The following is a 20,722-nucleotide window of genomic DNA, read 5'->3' on the forward strand; positions in this document are numbered from 1 at the left end:
TTAATTCTTAAAAATTAGCACTTTTATCATCAGTATTTTTTAAGCATCCAAAATACAGTGAAATACATCTTTCCTTTTCCTTCCTTCCTAAAAGAAAAGTTAATGAAGAGCTACAGGTATTAGAACCTTAGCTAATAAAACACCTGAAAAGTCTTTAGGAACATTTACAATTAATGGAATCTTTTGAGAATTTTTCTAGTTTTGAGTAAACTCCTTACTACCTCCTGTTGCTTCTGACTTTGGGTATCCCTCAGACCCTTGCTAGCCAGAGTTCTGATATGGTCCCTGCAGAATCCATCACTGTGGTCCACTAACATCTCATCCTAGCCCCAGTTCTTCATTTACTAGGTCTGGCAGGTAGTCCAAGAATCTGATATCATATGTGCCTCTGTTTCAGCTTTACTATTCCATTTTTTTTTTAATCCAAGTTAGTTAACATACAGTGTAGTCTTGGCTTCAGGAGTAAAAGAACCTAGTGATTCATCTCTTACATATGACACCCAGTGCTCTCCCCAAAAAGGGCCCTCCTTAATGCCCATCACCCTTTTAGCCCATGCCCCCACTCACCCAACTCCCCTCCAGCAACCCTAAGTTTGTTCTCTGTATTTAAGAGTCTCTTATGGCTTGCTTCCCTCTGTTTTTATCTTATTTTTCCTTCCCTTCCCCTATGTTCATCTGTCATGTTTCTCAAATTCCACATATGAGTGAAATCATAATATCTGTCCTTCTCTTATTTCACTTAGCATAATACCCTCTAGTTCCATCCACATTGTTGCAAATGGCAAGATTCCATTCTTTTTCAATGCTGAGTAATATTCCTATGTGTGTGTGTGTGTGTGTGTGTGTGCACACGCACGCACGCACACACACCACATCTTCATTATCCATCTGTCAGTTGATGGACATTTGGGCTTCTTCTGTGATTTAGCTACTGTTGATAGTGCTGCTATAAACATCGGGGTGCCTATGTCCCTTCAAATCAGCACTTTTGTATCCTTTGCATAGATTGCTAGCAGTACAATTGCTGGGTCGTAGGGTAGGTCTATTTTTAATTTTTTGAGGAACCTCCATACTGTTTTCCACAGTGGCTGCACCAGTTTGCATTCCTACCAACAGTACAAAAGGGTTCCCCTTTCTCTGCATCCTTGACAACATCTGTTGTTTCCTGAATTAATTTTAGCCATTCTGACAGGTGTGAGATGGTATCTCATTATGGTTTTGATTTGTATTTCCCTAATGATGAGTGATGTTGAGCATCTTTTCACATCAATGGAACACAATAGAGAACCCAGAAAAAGACCCACAATACACGGCCAACTAATCTTCCACAAAGCAGGAAAGAGTATCCAATGGAAAAAAGACAGTCTCTTCAGCAAATGGTGTTGGTAAAACTGGACAGGGACATACAGAAGAATGAAACTGGACCACTTTCTTACACTATACAGAAAAATAAATTCAAATTAGATGAAAATCCTAAATGTGAGACAGGAAACCATCAAAATCCTAGAGGAGAAAAAAGGCAGCAACCTCTTTGACTTCAGCTGCAGCAACTTCTTCCTTGACATGTCTCCGGAAACAAAGGGAATAAAAGCAAAAATGAACTACTGGGACCTCATTGAGATACAAAGCTTCTGCACAGTGACGGAAACAAGCAGCAAAACTAAAAGGCAACCAAAAGAATGAGAGAAGGTATTTGCATATGACATACCAGGTTCACTACCCTAATCCTGGCATTAACAACTTGTAGTATCCTTGTACTCCACCACGGCTTACCTAGGCCAGTCCTGATTGCAAAGTTAATTCTACAGGGGACCTGAAAACTAAAGACCACAACATACAGGTGCTAACTCAGCATGGCACTACAGAACAGAAAATCAGTATCTCCTCCTAACTTGGAAATGCAGTCAACATTTTACTTCCAGATATAGCTTCTAGAAGAAAATTAGAGAAAAGAGAAAGTACATTTCCTATTCTTCAACTAAACTAAAATGAGAAGTAATCTGGACTCCATACAGAGTGGCTCAATGAATGAAAAACAAGCCAGAGACTCACTTCAGTTTTAAGGATGATATAGGCTCGATATAAAGGGATAGAATAAGATACTCCAGGTAAATGGAAATCAGAAAAGAGCAGGAATAGCTATACTTATATCAGAAAGAAGACTTTAAGCTAAAAAGAGTAACAGGAGACAAAAATGATCATATAATGATAAAAGGAGCAATTCATCAAGAAGACACAACATATAACAATCATGCACTCAACACCAGAGAACCTAAACAGATTCATTTGCCAAATACTAACAGATCGGAAGAGACAATGATGCAATAATTAGTAAAGGACTACTTTCAACAACATATAGTTCATCCAGACAGAAAATCAACAAAGAAATTTTGGACGTGAACCATACCTTAGGCTAAATGGAACCAAACAGATATATAAATATAGATACAGATAAAACAGTCTATCCACAGGGAAAGCTGAAAAATTCAGAATATGGGGAGATTAAAAAACATGCTCCTGAACAACTAATGGGTCAAAGAAGAAATCAAAAAGTAAATTAAAAAAATACTCTGAAACAAATAAAAATGGAAGCACAGCATATCAAAACTTGTTAGAAGTGCTGTAAAAGCACTTAAAAGAGGGCAGTTATAGTGATAAATGCTTACAGTACGAAGCTAGAAATATCTCAAATAACCTTGATTTACACCTCAAAAACCCAGAAAAAAAGCCCAAAGTTAGGAAGTAAATAAAGATCAGACGGGAAATATATGAAAGAGAAGAAAAAAAATTTAAAGATCAGTTTAACTAAGGGCTAGTTTTCTAAAGAGACAAAATCAACAAACCTTTAGCCAGACTAACTCAAAAAAAAAAAAAAAAAAGAGAGAGAGAGAGAGAGAGAGGACTCAAATACCAAATAAAAAGGGATCATGAAACTACTTATCAACAATTACATGCTAACAAAATGCGTAACCTATAAAAAATGGATAAATCCCAAGACTGAATATACAACCTACCAAGACTAAATCATGAAGAAATAAAAAATCTCAAAAGACCAGTAACAAGAAGGTAGAATCAGTCATTGATCAAAAACCTCCTAACAGAGAAATGCCAAGGACCAGATGGTTTCCTTGGTAAATTCTACCAAACATTTAAAGAATTGATGTCAATTCTTTTCAAACTCTTCCAGAAATCAAAGAAGGAGTATTCCCTGGCTCATCTTACAAGGATAGCATGATCCTGACACCAAGGCTAGGACATTATAAGAAAATTACAGATCACTTTTCCTGATGATTATAGATGCAAAAATTCTGAACAAAATATTAGGAAACCAAATTCAACAGAACATTAAAAGGATCATTCAATATGATCAAGTGGGATTTATCCCTGGGATGCAAGGATGCTTCAATAAATGCCAGGCAATAAATGAGAATTACCACATTAAAAGAATGAAACATAAAAATCATATGATCATCTCAACAGATGCAGAAAAAGCATTTGACAGAACACAACATCTTTCCACGAAAAGAAAAAAAGTCAAAAAAATAGGTTGGAAGAACAAATATTATTAAAATGTGCATATTACCCACAATCATCTATAGATTCAATGCAAGTCTTATCAAAATTCCAATGGCATTTTTCATAGAAATAAGAAAACAATCCTAAAATTTGTATGTACAAAAGACCCTGAAAAGCCAAAGAGATCCTGAGAAAAAGAACAAAGCCAGAGGCATCATATTTCCTGATTTCAAACTATACTACAAAGCTAAAGTAATCAAAACAGTATAGTACTGGCAGAAAAATAGACACAGAAAACAATGGAACAAAATCAAAAGCCCAGAAAAAAAAACCCGCATATAAAGAACACTTAACAAAAGAAGGAGAGTACCTTCAGTAAATGATTATGGGAAACTGGGTAACTACATGCAGATGAATGAAATTAGAACCCTATCTTACACCATTCACAAAAATGAACTCAAAATTGATTAAAGACATAAACATAAGACTTCCAAACTGCAAATCTCCTAAAAGAAATCATAGGGAAAAAGCTCCCGTGACATTGATGGTAGCAGCAATTTCCTGGACATGGCATAAAAAGAAAAGCACAAGCAACAAAAGCAACAATAAGTAAATGTGACTACATGAAACTAAAAAGCTTCTGCACAGCAAATAATCAATTGACAAAATGAAAAGGCAATCTATGGAATGGTAAAAATATTTGCAAATCATGTATCTGTTAAAGGGTTAATATCCAAAATATATAAAGAGCTCATACAAATCAAGAGCAAAAAACAAACAATCTGACTAAAAAAGTAGTAACTTCCTCTGAATATTCAGAAGAACTGACTAGACAGTTTTCCAAAGAAGGCATCTGACAAATAGCCAAGAGGTATATGAAAAGGTGCTCAACATCACTAATCATCAAGCAAAGGCAAATCAAACCACAACAAGGTATCACCTCATACATATTACAATAGCTAACATCAAAAAGACAAGAGATAATCAAGTGGTGGCCAGGATATGGAGAAAAGAAAACCCTTATGCACTTTTGGTGGGAACATAAATTGATATAGCCACTTGAAAACAGTATGAAGGTTCTTCAAAAAAAATAGAACTACCGTATGATCCAGCAATCCCACTTCCTTGGTATGTATCCAAAGGAACTGAAATGAAGATCTCACAGACATATCTGCACTCAGGTGTTCAATGTGGCATTAGTGACAACAGTCAATAAATGGAGACAACAGATGAATGGATGTTATACACATACACAACACACACGCATGCATGCATGCACTCACACAAAAAATGGAATATTATTCAGCCACGAGAAAGAAGGAAATCCTGCCATTTGCAACAACATAAATGAATCTTAAGGGCATTATGAGAAGTGAAATAAGTCAGACAGAGAAAGACAAACACCATATGATATCACTTCTACGTGGAATATAAAAAAATTGGACACAGAAAAACAAAGAAGAGTGGTGGTTATCAGGGGCTGAGAGTGGAGGAAATGAGGAGATAATAGTCAAAAGTTACAAACTTCAGTTATAAGATCAGTAAGTTCTGGGATCTAACGGACAGCATGCTGATTATAGCTAATAATACTGTATCTGTTATACTTGAAAACTGCTAAGAGGTTAAATCATAGCTGTTCTTACCACAAAAAAGAAATAGTAATTGTGACAGCATGGAAGTATTAGTTAGCTAATGCTATGGTGGTAATCATTTTCCAGTATATGAAAGTATCAAACCAATGTGCTGTACACATTAAATTTATACAGTGTTACATGTCAATTATATCTCAATAAAGCTGGAAGAAAAAAGGCTGGCTTCTGTGAACTTTCAAACTTAAGGAGTAGAAGAAAATCTCAATTTAAGCTGCAACCCTGAGAATACTCTGTTCGTTTCCCTACTTTGCACATCCTAAATAATTAATTCTCCCTGCATTCATAATCACTTACGTATTGAGACTTCCACAGATACTGCTGCCAGTCCGTGCAGTAAAAACTTTGCTAAGCATAAGTTGTGGAGGGGAACTATGAAGAAAAAGAAAGAAAGAAAGAGATCAAAACTAAGACAAGGAACTTCTCAATTTATTATAAATCAAAATATGTAAGTGACAGACATTTCACTGTATAGTTACAACAGTCATGAAGTAGCATGAACCCCACAAAATATCATAAACTGAGTATCTGACATGCTCAATCTGCATGAAGACTATATGAAATTCTCTCATGTTTAAAAATTACGTATTCTAACATGGATAATGAAAAATCAGAAAAGCCCTCACCGGATCTGATGAATTTTTAAGGTAGATCCTTTGTAGCTCATTGCTACCGAGCCAAACATCATCTCTCCAAGCATATTGGCATCAGAAGAGCACCGGGAACCCTAAAAAAATAACGATAACATTAATCAAATTGCAGAATGTCAAACCTTATGACTATTTCCAATATTGAATTTTATTGACAATTGCTTTGCTATAGTTATTCTGCATAATGTTTTTTTTTTTTTTAACGTTTATTTATTATTGAGAAGCAGAGCGAGGCAGAGCATGAGCATGGGAGGGGCCAAGAGATGGGGAGACACAGAATCCGAAGCAGGCTCCAGGCTCTGAGCTGTCAGCACAGAGCCCGAGGCAGTGCTCGAACTCACAAACCCAGAGATCATGACCTGAGCTGAAGTCGGATGCTTAACCGACTGAGCCATCCAGGCGCTGCTACATAATGATTTTTTTAAGTGATACTACACTGTATACACTGTTCTATAGCTTGATTTTCTCCATTTCACAATGTCTTACACATCTAACTATACGGTTATACAAAGATTCCTTTTGAACAGCTGCATAGTATTCTACTATATGAAAATACCATAGTTCCCCTTACTGATGGGCTCTTTAGGTTACTTCCAGGTTTTTGCTATTACAATATTGCTTAAATGAACATTCTTTTTTTTTTTTTAAGTTTAGTTATTTTTGAGAAAGATACAGAGAGAGAGAGAGAGAGAGAGAGAGAGGGAGGGAGGCAGGCAGGGGGAGGGGCAGAGAGGGAGAGACAGAGAATCCCAAGCAGGCTCCACAGGGTCAGCACAGAGACTGACATGGAGCTTGATCCCACAAACCATGAGATCGTGACCTCAGCTGAGATCAAGAGTCAGACACTTAGCGAACTCAAGTGAGCCACCCAGGTGCCCCTTAAATGAACATTCTTAACCACATCTTGTGCATATGCAATGTTTCTCCAGGACAGACAATAAGAAACAGAATTCACTGAACATGCAGAACAGTTTTCACCACTCCTGCTGTACAAAAGAGATATTCACAAACACAGTAATTTACCTCTACTTTGTATTTTTTTAAAAGGACTTATTTAAAACATGAGAATATCTCATTCTCAAAGAACTCCAATTAAAAGTTATTCCTTTCCATCATTCTGTCTTTAATTATCATCCATTTCATCACTAATTAGATACTGTGGTAAATATCACTAATTACCCCCTGAAATATCTTATTCCTTATTTTTTGAAATCTAATGTGTTTCAGGGCAGCAATGTGCCCAACTGAAAAAAAAGAAAAAACAACTGCATTTCACATCCTCCCTTAAAGACAAATTTAGGGGTGCCTGGGTGGCTCAGTTAGTTGGGCATCCAACTTCAGCTCAGGTTATGATCTCTCGGTTCATGGGTTCAAGCCCTACGTCAGGCTCTGTGCTGACAGCTTGGAATCTAGAGCCTCTTTCATATTCTTTGTCTCCCTCTCTCTCTCTCTGTTCCTTCCCCACTTACACTCTCTCTCTCTTTCTCTCTCTCAAAAATAAATAAAAGATTTTTTTAATTAAAAAAAAGACAAATTTAGAGTTGGTTTCTACATTTCGAGGGTTAAACTAATGGCTGGAGTTGCAGCTTTCACAATTTATACATTTATATGCATGAGATATAAATGAAAGTTACTGGAGATGGAGATACCATATTAGGAACACAGAGCAACAATTTAACAATTTAACACATTAACTCTGGGTAAGTAGAAAGATAAGGATACCTTGATCTCTAAAGCCATCTTGAACCCTAAATATCATACCTAGATGGCCTACCTTCAGACCTGTCATCCAGTGAAGAAAATAATCCCTAGGAAAAATGTAATTCCTAACTTGTAGTTATATAATAAAACTGATAAGAAAGAGGACCTAAGTAACTATCTAAGATAATAATTATTCACAAATTTCATTAAATCATTCTATCATAAAAAATCAAGAATCAGAGGGGCGCCTGGGTGGCACAGTCAGTTAAGCGTCCGACTTCAGCCAGGTCACGATCTCGCGGTCCGGGAGTTCGAGCCCCGCGTCAGGCTCTGGGCTGATGGCTCAGAGCCTGGAGCCTGTTTCCGATTCTGTGCCTCCCTCTCTCTCTGCCCCTCCCCCATTCATGCTCTGTCTCTCTCTGTCCCAAAAATAAATAAACGTTGAAAAAAAAAATTAAAAAAAAAAAATCAAGAATTACGAGTTTTAAGAAAATACTTAAAAGACTCTTCTGATATTAACAATAAAGTAACAAGGACCCTCATTTTACACGTGGAGGATAGGAAATATACCTGTACACTATTTTTATTTTAGTAGATTCTTCTACTCTTTTGCTTATATACTGCCCATTTTGGATTAAAGAAATCTATGTATTTACATTTGTCAACCTTTCTTAAAAGAGACATCTTCAAATAGCAATCCATTTCATCATAATTATTTCATATTATTTTTAAATATATATTCACTTACATATTTTTTCTCTCTTAGGTGTTAGCCTTAATTTTGTTTTAATAAAGACAAAAAGCTAATGTTTAAAGAAAAAAACACTTTTGATATACCTATTTAATAAAAGAACTCATCTAGGGATTTGGTTAAGAAAAAACTTTTATTTCAAAACACAAAGGTTTGGGTACTAAAAGTAACATTTTAGAAACAGAGACAAATAATTTTTTAATGATCAAATGGGAGGGTCTTTTTTTTTTCTCCTAAAATAAAAAAGATCAATGCAAGGGGTGCCTGCGTGGCTCAGTCCATAGCATCTGACTCCTGATTTCTCCTCAGGTCATAATCTCACAGTCGTGAGATGGAGCCCCGCGTTGGGCTCCACGCTGCTTAAGATTCTCTCTCTCCCTCCTACTTCCCCTCCCCAGCTACTGTTCCACCCATATCCAAAAAAAAAAAAAAAATTAATGCCAACCCTACTTGGCAAACTACGCTGCTTCTGGTTAATGACAGAAGTGAGAGCCTTCTCTTACAAGCTCATTTTCACTATAACGTGGCTAACTCCATTCTTATTTTGACTAAAATTATTATGAATTTAAGTATCAAAGCAGTTATAGATTTTAATACTAAACTAGAAAAGAAACCTCAGAAACCAAAACGCAGTAAAAATAAATTGGTGTTTAAATTTTATCAGACCATACAGTTCGCTAGTAAAGGTTCTCTTTGCCTGCTCTAATACATATCGAATACTCAGCATAAATGTCACTGGTATATTTATATATGACATAATCTATAATAAAGGTTATAATTTTAAAAGTGCTATTACTTTAATACTTTTTTTATAATGCCCTTATTAAAAAGGCAATTTTTTGAACATACTCATTGTTGGAAGTTATTAATCTGTCATAATCTGTGTTAATCAAAGATAATGTTCTAGTTACCTGAAATCACATTTTATCAAGGGTAGTGAACTATATGCTACAATAATTCAATGTCTCTTACTAAAAAAACAGAGTTCCATGACCATACTCAGCCTACTATCAGAATATCTGGGCACAAAGCCTAGGAATCTGTCCCTTAAAAAAGAAAATCTTGGGACACCTAGGTGGCTCAGTCAGTTAAGCATCCAACTCTTGGTTTCGGCTCAGGTCATGATCTTGCAGTTTTGTGAATTCAAGCCCCACATCAGGCTCTGCGCTAGTAGCACAGAGCCTGCTTAGGATTCTCTCTCTCCCTCTCGCTGCCCCTCCCCCACTCACACTGTCTCTGTCCTTCTCAAAATAAATAAATAAACTTTAAAAATAAAATTTTTTAAAGAAAATCTCTAGAGATATTGATGCAATATAAGAGTCCAATCACTCAATGCTTCAGGGTTCCTATAATCTGTATCCATGTGCTAATTTTCAACTCCATAATCTTAGGAAGAAAGGCAAGCTTACACAATTCATCAAAGTAGTAAACATCCAAATTGGTGTAAGTATGATGATGTCACATAGCATACAGCACAATTAGGAACTTATTAATGTATCATGCTTAAGCTGGAGGAATAAAGGTGGACAGGGGAAATTATGTACTACCTCTTAATATCTGGATTTTAATAACTTCAGAGCTCTTTCATAGACACTGTCATATTGACATCATATAAGGGTCACTTTCCTTCCAAACACAACTACCTAATTCCAAATAATTTAAAAGCCCAGGATTCCATTTTGGTACCGCTAAATATAAAATACTTGTGATGCATTCATGCAAGCTTGGATGACATGAATAAATTCACATAGATGACATTTACTTGGTATGAAACCAAACACTTATGTGAAATATAACAAATTTAAAGAGAAGTTACTATTAGATACTATTTTGTTTAAGTTTGTATTTTAAAAGAAGAATCACATTACTTTTGAAAAACAAAAATGTCCATTTCTGCATGTGTATAGTTCCAATCATACTTAATTTCATTCTACAGCCAAATTGTATTATTTTATATTAATCTTCATTATTTCAATAAAGATATCTAAAATAAATTATTCTTATAACCCAAAAAATCTGGTAAATAAAAGGGAGAAAATACTCCTGGCTACCTGTGACCATAGTTTTCTGTACTTTTCCTAAGATTTATCAAAATGCATAAACATACTTCTTTAATTATCTGTCTCCACAGCTACAAATGTAAGCTCCAGGAGGGTAAGGACTAGTTCCTATTGTACGGCAATCCCTAGGATGGTGCATAACACATCACGGACACTCAAAAATATTTGTAAATTAATGAATAAATAAATGACATCAATGATCTTACTTGGTACTTAGGACACTGGTCCTTTACATCAGAAGATGAAGTCACAGAACTATCCAGTGAGGAAGAACTGTCTCCTCCAGGTTTCAACTGGCAGCATTTCCCAAAGACTTTTACTTGAGCATCACTACAGAGTTTCTGAAATAGAGATATTATTCCCATTCATGTTTTAACAAACTTTTCACCATATACAAGTTTAATTTACAGTATAAAAGCCTTTAGAAAAAACAAGTATGAAATAATTCAAAATATAGCCTTAATATATTGATTTTACTACATTTTCTCCAGTACTGTTCTCTATTCTTTGTCTCATAATTGTAATAATATTTGTTGAGTTTGTGTTGTGCTTTTCTCATAAACATTGTTAAATCAAGGGAGTTTTTCTATATTATTATGGTCTACAACAATATTCTTTACAAGTGACTTAAGGGATGGCAGCAGTTTTCAAAGTATTTGATCTCAAACTCCATTTAGGCCTTTTGTTTCTGTGAGTTAGATCTATCAATATTTTCCCACATAAGACATTAAAGCTGAGAAATTTTAAAATATTAATTCACTTAAATATAATAATATACCCATTACAAGTTAACATAAATAACATATTTTTAAGGAAGAAAATTTCTATGCAGATATGTAGGGATAAGACGAGAAATACAAAGCTTTTATATTTTACTAAATGTATGTGTATGTGTTTACATATATTAAACATACATGTTTATTATTTTGAAATGAGAATGTATTCATGTGTTGAACAGTTAAATGTTTTGTTTTGTTTTGTTTTTTACCTTTTAAAAAATTTAAATCCATGATAGTTTACACATAGTGTAATAATGATTTCAGGAATAGAATTTAGCAATTCATCACCTACATGTAACACCCAGTGCTCATCCCAACAAGGGCCCTCCTTAATGCCCATCACCCATTTAACCAATGCGCCCCCACCCAACTCCCCTCCAGCAACCCTCAGTTTGTTCTCTATATTTAAGTCTCTTGGTTTGCTTCCCTCTCTTAACAAACTTTTAATAACAGCTAAGTTTAGGACAAGAAGGTTGTACAGTGGCATAGTATGAAAGCATAATGTATTTCTATTCCTTTTTCTTCATTCTCTTGCTTTTCTCCCACTCCCAGATTCTAGAGCTTTGACTGCTCACAACTACCAAAGGTGCAATCTACCATGGACTTTGATACTCCTAAAAATATTTTGGTGCTTTATCACAGTTACCAGTATGTACACTCTTCCATGTAACAGACCTCACGTAGGTTTTCAGAGGAAGTAATCTGACTGAAATCACAGTTTTTGAAGATCAACTGTTTTATAGATGCCATCACCACCAAGGGCATTATAAAAGAGAACACCTGGTAATTCCAAAATCACCTCTAACCAAAAATGTAGAGAGACAGCATGATAAACTAAAATGAGTAAGGGCTTTACAACTAAAAAGATGTGAATTTAAATCCTGGCTCAGAGAGTTACCTGACCTCACTAAATTTATCTATTTAATGGAAAGAAAAACCCTATCTAATGGGTAGGGTATTTGTGACATTTAAGGTGTGTGTGTGTGTGTGTGTGTGTGTGTGTGTGTGTCTCCATATGTACTTATATATAAAATACATAAAGTGCTCTATACAGCATCTAGAACTAGCATGTGCTTACTGGTTTGTAGCTATAAATGATATTAGAAAAAAGTTAAAGTAAGAAGCTAAAATAACTGAATACCTACTTTGGAGTCAGGAACTTCAGTAGATATTTCCATGTATATTATTTCATTTAAACACTTACTAAAATATTGATATTTTTGGTACTGATATTCTTGGCCACATCTTAACAACCTTCTATTTAATGATCACCATCGAAATGCTAGGTCTTTAAAACTATTTTCTTTAATACTCAGGGTGGTAGATATTATAGCCCAGTTTAATGCATAAGAAACATGAAGCCCAGAGAGTTTAAGTAACTTCACCAAAGTTATAAGAACTAGTAACTACATAATATGCTTAAAGGCAAAACCAGGTGGTTTTACATGAAAGATACTCAATATTACTAGTGATTAGGGAAATATAAATTAAAACCACAATAAGGTATCACCTCATGTCTATTAGAATGGTCATCATCAATTAGTCGAGAGATAACAAACACTAGCATGGATCTGGAGAAAAGGGAACCTTTGTATACTCTTGCTAAGACTACAAATTGGTGCAGCCACTTTGAAAAACAGCATGGAGGATCCTCAAAATATTAAAAATAGAACTATATTACAATCCAACAATTCCACTTCTGGGAATACATATCCAAATGAAATGAAAACTAACTCAAAAATATATCTGCACCCATGTTCATAGCAGCATTATTTACAATAGTTAAGACATGGAAAGAACCTAAGTTTCCATTGACAGATGAATGGATAAAGAAGTTGTAACACAACTTCTTTGTTGTACACAAACTATATTATTTTGTACACATGTAATGTACATGTGTAATGTACCTTTGTAATGTACACATGTACACACTATATTGTGTACTATATGTACACAAACTATATTATTCAGCCACAAAAAATTAGGAAATCCTACAATTTGTGACAACATAGATGGACCCTGAAAGCATTAGGCTAAGTGAAATGTCAGACAAAGAAAAGCAAATACTGTTCAGACTTGTAGTCACCAAAAGTGGAGGGTATGGGAAGGCAGATTTAGAGGAAGGTGGTCAAAAGGTACCAATTTCCAGTAAAAATAAGTACTAGGGATGTAATAATGCACAACACAATAATAGATAACACTGCTTCGTAATATTATAGGAAAGTTGTTAACAGAGTAAATTCTAGGGGCACCTGGTTGGCTCAGTTGGTTGAGTGTCCAACTTTGACTCAGGTCATGACCTCACTGGTTGTGAGTTCGAGCCCCGCATCAGGCTCTGTGCTGATAGCTCAGAGCCTGGAGCCTGCTTCAGATTCTGTGTCTCCCTCTCTCTGTCTGCCCCTTCCCCACTAGCGTGCTCGCTCGCTCTCTCTCTCTCTCTCTCTCTCCCTCTCCCTCTCTTTCCTCTCTCCCTCTCTCTCTCTCAAAAAAAAAAATATTAAAAACAATTTTTTAAAGAGTAAATTCTAGTAGTTCTCAGCATAAATAGAATTTTTTCTTCCTTTTTTTTCTTTCTTTTCTTTTTATTCTGTCTGTATGAGAAGACAAATGTTAGCTGAATCTATGCTGGTAACCATTTCATGGTATATGTAAAGCAAACCATCAGGCTGTATATCTTAAACTTATGGAATGATATATGTCAATTATTTGTCAATAAAACTCAATTTGAATACAATGTATACCAAAAACTAAGAAACAATTGAATGAAACAGTCCTTTTCCTCATGGAACTAACAATCGAATGAGAGAAAGAGGCATTTAACAAATAATTAGACAACTATGTATAATGAAATATAATATTTCAAATATGTTCTTTTATGTTAGCAATAGCTAACTCATTGTACTTACTATGTGCCTAGGCACTATTCCATTTTACATAGTTATTCTTTTATTCCTCACAACAACTCTAGGAAGTATTATAATTATCCCCACATTAAAATAGAGGTTAAGGATCAATGATACTTAAGTGAACTGTCCAAGAGAGGACTTAACCTAGTCTAGGGAAACCAAAAAATGACATTTAACCCAGGACTACAAAAAAGCACAGGAGTTAAGGTGAAAGAGGAAGAGTGGGAGGGCTAGAAAGATATTCCAGGCTGAGGGACCTTGGTATATCCAATCTCTGAATCATGAAGCAATCTGCTATAGGGAGGAAAGGGACAAACATCCATCAGTTTCAGGACTGAAGCATTAAAGTATACATAAAATTTCTTACTACACGCACACACACCACCCACCACACACACCCCCCCACACACACCCCTCTCTCCTACCAACTCCTCAGCTGTCCAGAGTCTTTTCTCCCTCCCATTCTGAAGTCATGGCTTTTCTGAATCCACATAGCAACAACTTCACGGGAAGATGGTCTAACGAGGGGAGAGGGCACAGTCTGCAGCCCTCAGGTAGACAGACATAGGCCTTCTATGAGCACAACCACAGAGCAAAAGGATTCAGTTTTCTTATCTCACTTTCATTCCAATAAGAATGATGCCATACTTTATTTTTAACCCACAAAAAATCATGCTCTACTTATGCATAAAAAATAAGTTATAAACACCACTGAAAAAAAACCTGGCTTCTTATAAATGGATTATAATTTTTATTAACTTTTTTTTAACATTTTCACATAATCACAAACAAGTTGCAAACTTAGTTCAAAGAATTATTTTTTCCTGAACCAAATGGGAGTAAGCTGACTACCTGAGATGCTATGAACTAAAGCATCAATACTTCAATGTGTATTTTCTACAAACAAGGACATTCCCTTACATAATCATAATACAGCCACTTTTCATGTGGCATATGATTTCAATGCCCATTAATGATAATATTCTTAATACTGATGATCACTTGATTAAGGTGGCACCTACCAAGCAACCTCACTGTAAACAAACTTTTTTCTCCTTTGTAATTAATAATATTTTGATAAGGGGTGGGGGGGGGAATGAAATTCGTATGCTATTTTATTTTTATGCCATAAAAATGCTGTTTCTCATCAAACTTTCAACTTATTTATATCAGTATGAACTCATGGTTTTCTATTTCATCCAATGGGTTGTAATCTGCTACTATCATTATTTGTTTTTGTGCTAGAGTTTTCCCTATTTAGCCAGTGACAGGCCCTTCATGCTGGTTTCTATGTCCCTTTGACATGTTCCCATCATTGTTTAAGCTTTTGGCACAAGTTCCAGGCTTTTCTTTTTCTTTCCCTGCTCCAGTCTAAGGACCAGTCATTTCCCTAAAGAGCCCTGGTTCATTCTAATGGAGAAGGGAATTAAGACATTAAGATCTAGATACTAGGTATGAGCCCACATGTTGGGGTCTCATTGTGCTTCTGCTCTCACTGCTCTGACAGGGCTGAGGAGTACACATATGTATCTAACATATCCATAAACAAGTTTACATTTACATTTATTGCATTTGAATATATACATGCATGTACATATATATTAAAACATAAATTTGCACCAATAAATCCAATTCCATTCCAAGACTACAAGGTTCTTCTAGTTTTCTCATTTATAACTCCCTTTTCTAACAATCAGAACAACATGCCTTTCATTAGCCTTCAAATGTGTTTATTTTATCAACTCCCTTATATGAAACCAGTCTTTCATTTCTCACTCCCTCACCTGCATGGACATTTTCTTTTCCTCAGGCTCAGCGAGCCAAGATGGATGCCCTCAACATCCCACTTGGGCACTGACACTCTGTATCAGGCAGCAGCTATGGAGATGTCCTCCTTAACTTACTTGGGTTCTAATACTCTGCCTTGGACCACCATGTCTCGACCAACTGACATCAGTGTTCAGCCCTACCTAATGGCTTTAGGACTAAATTGTTCAGAAAGGGTAAATGGATGGAAGGTAGAAAGACATGGGGGATTAAAAATTTTAACCTTGACACATAACGATATTTTATGTTCCAGATTCTATATCACAACTGAAATTCAAATAAGTAACCAACACTTACATGGTATTTTCAGTTTACAATTCTTTCACATAAATTTTCAATTTTTTTCTTGTTCAGTCAACTTTTAATAATTTTAAGTTGTACATAAGTAATCCATTCATATGACTCAAAAGCAAAAACAAAATAAGTATACACACGGAAATCTAGAAACCCTTCTTGTAGTACCCTATTTCCCACTCCACATATTCCCAATTAGTCACTTTAACTGGTTTATTATTATCCTTCTAAAATTTCTTTTTGCAAATAAAAACACAGTATTACTTTTCTTTCTCTATTACAGAAAAGGTAAGTAATTCAGTTCTGTCCTTGCTTTATTTTCCTCTAAAAGCCTAGAGAATCTTTCCATTTATCGTTAGAAATCCTCCTCCTTTTTTTCATACAGCTGAATAGTATTCCAGTGTGTAAATATACTATAGCTTATTTAACCATTCATCTGTTAAGGAAGGATATTGCTGGTGGAAATGCTGGATTAAAACAAGAATAAATAAGACTTCCAGGGAAGATGGTGGAGTTGGAAGATCGTAACCACATGTCATCCCACGAACACAACTAACTAACACCCATATCAGTGTAAATAACCAAGAAAATGACCCAAGACTGGCAGAACAGACTCTCCACAGCTAAATGTAGAGATAAGGTCACACGGAAGGAAGGAAGGAAGGAAGGAAGGAAGGAAGGAAGGAAGGAAGGAAGGAAGGAAGGAAGGAAGGAAAGAAGGAAGGAAAGTGATCAGGAGTTAAATGGATCATGGGACTGTCTGCATAAGGGAAGGACACCAACATCACAGGCTCAGAGAGGGATAAGAAACAGACCTTCAGGCCAAGCACCCTAAGCATAGGGATCCCATATAGGGAAGACCAGTCTCCATAACATTTGGCTTTTGAAAACCAGTGGGGCTTAATCTCACAAGTTCTTACCATCAGTGGGGCTTAACACCTGGAGCTTTAAAGTCAGCAGGCTCAGCTCTAGGAGAGCAGAGAGGGCAGAGGAAACTGAGTCCCCATGCATAAAGAGCACCAACAACAGCCCTGTGGAGATACAGCATACAAGCAGCAGTCTGAAAAATGCCTCAAGTATATGGGAGAGAGAGGTGTTTACTAATCTCAGAGTGTGTGTTGGAGGGACAGGGATCCTTGGAAGACTTTTCCAGGAAGAAAGGAGTTGGAAGGCACCATTTCCCTCCCCCACCTCCCCCACCCCCAGACTAGACACATGGACACTTCGGGGGAGAAACCTCAGCCCCAACAAGCTCCAACTAACTTGTTAACACAGTACCACACTCCTGTGTTCTCTTCCATACAAGCCCCCTCCAACTATGCCTCATTCCAGGTCCTATCCCACAGCAGACCTGTCCAGACCTGGCTAATACTAAGAAGCCTGCCCCTGTTTTCTCCTGCAGACTTGCCTCCTCCAACAGACCTTTGGACAGAGCCAGCCAAGGCAGTGCACAAACCTGAGAGTATGCAAGCAGCTTGGTAAGGGGCCAGGACCACGTCAAAGTGACTCCTGCACAAGGAGAGGGGAAGACAACCACACACACCAGTTCAAACTAGACTCTAGCAGTGGGCCTGGTCTGACTACAGGCTCCACCCACCAATGAAAGCTTCAGTGGATAACACAGGCAAAGGTCCCTGCAGCACCAATACACATTCAAGTGCACACAGAACATTCTCCAGAATAGATCGTATGTGAGGGTACAGAGTAAGTCTCAACAAATTCAAAAAGATCAAAGTCATTCCATGTATCTTTTCTGACCACAACACTATGAAACTAAAAAATCAACCACAAGAAAAAGTCTGGAAAGAACACAATACATGGAGGTTAAATAACATGCTACTAAACAATTCATGGGTCAACTGAGAAATCAAAAAGGAAATGAAAGGACGCCTGGGTGGCTTAGTCAGTTAAGTATCTGACTCTTGGTTTCAGCTTAGGTAATGATCTCATGGTCATGAGATCAAACCCTGCATTGGGCTCCACGCTGGGAGTGGAGCCTGCTTAGGATTCTCTCTCTCTTGCTCTGCCCCTCCCTCTCATGTGTGTGCCTTCTCACTCTCTCTGGGGAAAAAAAAAAAAAATCAGAGGAAATGTAAAAAATACATGGAGACAAATGAAAATGAAAGCACAATGGTCTAAACAATAAAAGAGGTTCAGCAATACAGGCCTACCTCAAGAAGCAAGAAGAATCTAAAATAAACAATCTAACCTTACACCTAATGAAGCTACAAAAAGAGGAACAAATAAAGCCCAAAACCAGTAGAAGAAAGGATATAGTAAAGGAAGAAAGAATATAATAGGATATAAAAGGATATAATAAAAAATATAATATTAGAGAAGAAATAAACAAAATAGAAACTAAAAAAACAATAGAACACATCAATGAAACCAGGAGCTGCTTCTTTGAAAAGATCAACAAATTGATAAAGCCTGGCCAGACTAATCAAAAATGGAAAATTCCTAGATACACATAACATCCCAAAACTGAATCAGGAAGAAATAGAAAATGTGCACAGACCAATACCAGCAATGAAGTTTTATTGGTAATCAGAAAACTCCTCACAAACAAAAGTTCAGGACCACATTACTTCACAGGTGAATTTTACTAAACATTTAAAAAAGAGTTAATACCTATTCTTCTCAAACTATTACAAAACATAGAAGAGGAAGAAAAGTTTCCAAATTCATCCTATGAGGCCAGCATTACCCTGATACCCAAACCAGATAAAGACACCACTAAAAAAGAGAACTACAGGCCAACATCCCTGATGAACACAGATGCAAAAGTTCTCAACAAAACATCAGTGAACCAAATTCAACAATACATTAAAAAAATCATCCACCAGAATCAAGGGGGATTTATTTCTGGGTTGCAAAGGTGGTTCAATATTCACAAATCAATCAATGGGATACTTCACACTAGCAAAAGAAAGCATAAAAACCATATGATCATTTCAATAGATACAAAAAAAAAAAGTGACAAAGCACACCATTCATTCATGATAAAAACTCTCAACTAAGGACGTTTAAAGGAAACACAGTAAAAGCCATAAATGAAAAATCCACAACTAATGTCATACTCAATCGTGAAAAACTGAGAGCCCTTTCCCTAAGATCAAGAACAAGACAAGGATGTCTACTCTCAACACTTTTATTCAACATAGTATTGGAAGTCCCACTCACAGCAATGAGACAACAACAACAAAAAAAAAGGCATCCAAATTGGTAAGAAAGAAGTAAAACTTTCAATAATTGCAGGTAAAACTTTTCACTAATTATACTATATATATATAGAAAACTCTGAAGACTTCACCAAAAGACTACCAGAACTCATTAATGAATTCAGTAAAGTTGCAGGATACAAAATCAATACACAGAAATCCATTGCATTTGTATACACTAATAATGAAGCAGCCAAAAGGGAAAGTAAAAAAACAATCCCATTTACAACTGCACCAAAAATAATAAAATACCAAGTAATAAATTTCACCAAGGAGATGAAAGACCTGTTCTCTGAAAACTGTAACACAAGGGGCACCTGGGTGACTCAGTCGGTTAAATGTCCAACTTCAGCTCAGGTCATGATCTCACCGTTCATGAGTTCAAGCCCCACATCAGGCTCTGTGCTGGTGGTTCAGAGCCTGGAGCCTGCTTTGGATTCTGTGTCTCCCTCTCTCTCTGCCCCTCCTCTGCTCCTTCCCCTGCTCATGCTGTCTCTCTCTCTCTCTCTCTCTCTCTCTCTCTCTCTCTCTCTCTCTCCTTCTCAAAAATAAATGAACATTGAAAACTGTAACACAATGATTAGAGAAATTGAAGACGACACAAACAAATGGAAAGGTATTCCACGGTCATGGATTGGAAGAACAAATACTGTTAAAACAGCCACACTACCCAAAGCAATCTACAGTTTTAATGCACTTTCTACCAAAATAACAACAGCATTTTCACAGAATTACAACACACAATCCTACAATTTGTATGGAACCACAGAAGACCCTGAATATCCAAAGCAGTCTTGAAAAAGAAATATAAAACTGGAGGTGTCACAATCCTAGATTTTAACATATATTACAAAGCTGTAGTAATCAAAACAGTATGGTATTGTCATAAAAATAGACACAAACATGAACGGAACAGAACAGAGAGCCCAGAAATAACCCCAAAATGATACAGTAATTTCATCATCAACAAAGGAGAAAGAATATGCAGTGGGAACAAGACTCTCTCTCCAACAAACTGTGTTGGGAAAAATGGACAGCTACAAGCAAAAGAATGAAACTGGACGACTTTCTTACATAATACACAAAAATAAACTCAAAATGGATTAAAGACCTAAACGTGACACAAGAAACCATAAAAATCCTAGAAGAGTGCACAGGCAGTAATCTCTCTGACATCAGCCATAGCAACATTTTTCTATTTCAAGGGAAAGAAAAGCAAAAATAAATTATTGGGACTACATCCAAATAAAAATATTTTGCACAGCAAAGGAAACAACAAAATTTTAAAAAAGCCTATGGAATGGGAGAAGATATTTGCAAATGACTTCTATGATAAAGGGTTAGTATCCAAAATATAAAAAGAACTTA

The 20,722-nt window shown here is 36.2% G+C and overlaps 1 protein-coding gene across 2 annotated transcripts in view; it reads right to left on the reverse strand.

Moving 5' to 3' along the window:
- The window catches only part of FNIP1 (folliculin interacting protein 1), a 146,780-nt gene that overhangs the window by 55,606 nt on the left and 70,452 nt on the right, over window positions 1–20,722 (reverse strand). For both annotated transcript variants that reach the window (XM_027076760.2, XM_027076759.2), the window contains exons 3-5: window positions 10,534–10,668; window positions 5,792–5,892; window positions 5,463–5,537 (exon numbers count right to left, since the gene is read on the reverse strand). In XM_027076760.2, the coding sequence (XP_026932561.1) occupies window positions 5,463–5,537; window positions 5,792–5,892; window positions 10,534–10,668 (311 nt within the window). The remainder of the gene's footprint in view (window positions 1–5,462; window positions 5,538–5,791; window positions 5,893–10,533; window positions 10,669–20,722) is intronic.

This window comes from Acinonyx jubatus, chromosome A1 (assembly GCF_027475565.1).
Source record: "Acinonyx jubatus isolate Ajub_Pintada_27869175 chromosome A1, VMU_Ajub_asm_v1.0, whole genome shotgun sequence".
Taxonomy (NCBI): Eukaryota; Metazoa; Chordata; class Mammalia; order Carnivora; family Felidae; genus Acinonyx; species Acinonyx jubatus.